The sequence below is a fragment of the Chanodichthys erythropterus genome, chromosome 22 (genome assembly GCF_024489055.1).
Source record: "Chanodichthys erythropterus isolate Z2021 chromosome 22, ASM2448905v1, whole genome shotgun sequence".
Lineage (NCBI taxonomy): Eukaryota > Metazoa > Chordata > Actinopteri > Cypriniformes > Xenocyprididae > Chanodichthys > Chanodichthys erythropterus.
Window position 1 is genome coordinate 13,411,412 of NC_090242.1, and position 1,960 is coordinate 13,413,371.

Sequence of the window (1,960 nt, forward strand, 5' to 3'; positions counted from 1 at the left end):
TCTCGGTGACAATCTTCATTATGAAAACTAATGTAACCACTCACACATTTCTTAAACAGAATCAGAATAAACAGAATAAATATGAATAGAACAATCAAAAATAAAGGTTACTGAATAAACTGAATGACAGAGAGTCCCAAAACAGCCAAAAATGTGGCAAAAAGCCAAATCTATAGTAGCATATATGCCATAAAAGGTGCATTTGCACATATGGGAAAAAAATACAACAAGGACAAAAAGTAATTTATAATTTTCCCAAGCAAGTTCTAAATAAAATATTGTTGAGTAACTTAATTCCACAATATATTACAATAGCAGGTCTTAAGAGACAGGGGCAGGAGAATTTTCCAGTGCGGTGCAAGATAAAGAGCAGGCTGAACAAAACCAGACAGCACATAACAAACCAAACCAGGAAACCAGTATGCAGCGGTAAGCCTTTTTCTGAAAATGCTAAAAACTCCTCCAATACTATATGGGACATATGTGATAACCATGGTCACAATAGTTATTAGAATGAGATAAAATGCTCTTCTCTTCATGTGGTTTTCCTCCTCTCTCCCTCTCTCTCCTGGTCCTGACTGCTTCAGAGCTCTGAGAACAGCCACAAGACAAAGCAACTGGATGAAGAAGAAGAGTAGGAACTGCACTGACAAGAACCACATATGCACATTGTAGTGTGGGACTATAGTATACAAGTTGCACAAACAGGAGCCAAGAATAATTATCCAGGCCACAGCAGAGCAGATCACTCTATATCTGAGAGGTTTGTACTTCAGAAAGATTACAGGATGAACCACTGCCAGGTAACGCTCAACACACATCAGACACTGAAACAGAGGACGGCCAGTAGTAATTATTCCTACTAAAAATAGTTTAAACTCCACTATAAATGAAAACCACACTGATAGTACAAAGGTCAAACAATTCACACAATAACCAATCTCAGAAACAGAGAGATTAAGAATAAAAAACTCTGATGCAACTCCACGTCCTGCTCCTGTGATGATAAGCCATATAACATATGAGTGTGTAGGAACACCAAACAGGAAACAGATGATGTACACGCAGAATTCCAGAATTTCCACAAGCCCAATGGACTGAGTTGTGGAGTTTGTAGATGATTCAGGTGTGGTGAAGTTCACTGTAGAATTATGCATCTCCTCTGTGTTTGTCTTCTCCTTTCAGCTCACAAAATATTATTATTATGTAGCTGTAATCCATGGGGGGAAAGGAAGTGTACATGAGCTAGGTAATTCATACAAAATAAAATATCCATAGTAAATCAATATTAAATTACTACAAAATATGATTCTATAAATTCAGTAGTATTTATGGTGATTTTGTATGTTCATCAAACCTGCATTAATAGGCAAAATCTTTGTTTCTATTGTATTTCCACTGTGACAATGGTTCATCTTAACTGTAAAAACAAGAAATTAAATCAAAAAGAGGAGCTTATCACCTGAAGATCACCTCATAGAGTCTCTCTGGATGTGTATGAATCTCTGTGCTGTGTTTTGTAGACTGACTTCACAGCTGCCACAAGACTATATGTGCATAACATCATATGTTGCATGTCACATAAAACATCAGATATGCAAAAATTTATAGTAAACAAATTAAAGGTTCAAACTGTCACGATTACATCTGATCCCTCAGCACCAGTCTCCTCAGCTCCTCCCACTTGTTCCCATTCCCAAGAATACTAACCACCTGCACCTGCTGTCACCAGTCATGGCCTGCTATTTAAACCACTCTCACATTCACACCATTGTTTGGTCTCGTCGCTCACACCTATCGACTCACTCGACTACTTATCAGCTAACCTTTTCAGCCTGTCCTCTTCTTCACCATCGGCCTAGCAGCCTCGGGACCCTCTTATGTCCTGGAACCTGCCAAAAAGAAACAAAGACTGATTACCAAGCTAAGTTACCTCTGTGGATTCTTTACATCGCTTATG

The 1,960-nt window shown here is 38.3% G+C and overlaps 1 protein-coding gene across 1 annotated transcript; it reads right to left on the bottom strand.

Moving 5' to 3' along the window:
• Positions 1–321: 321 nt before the first annotated feature.
• Positions 322–1,427, bottom strand: LOC137012225 (chemokine XC receptor 1-like). Its single transcript, XM_067375362.1, has 3 exons — positions 1,358–1,427; positions 470–1,210; positions 322–374 (listed from the first exon to the last, which is right to left on the bottom strand). Exons 2-3 carry the CDS (start codon positions 1,155–1,157, stop codon positions 322–324), a joined length of 741 nt encoding a protein of 246 aa, XP_067231463.1. The 5' UTR covers positions 1,158–1,210; positions 1,358–1,427.
• Positions 1,428–1,960: the final 533 nt, after the last annotated feature.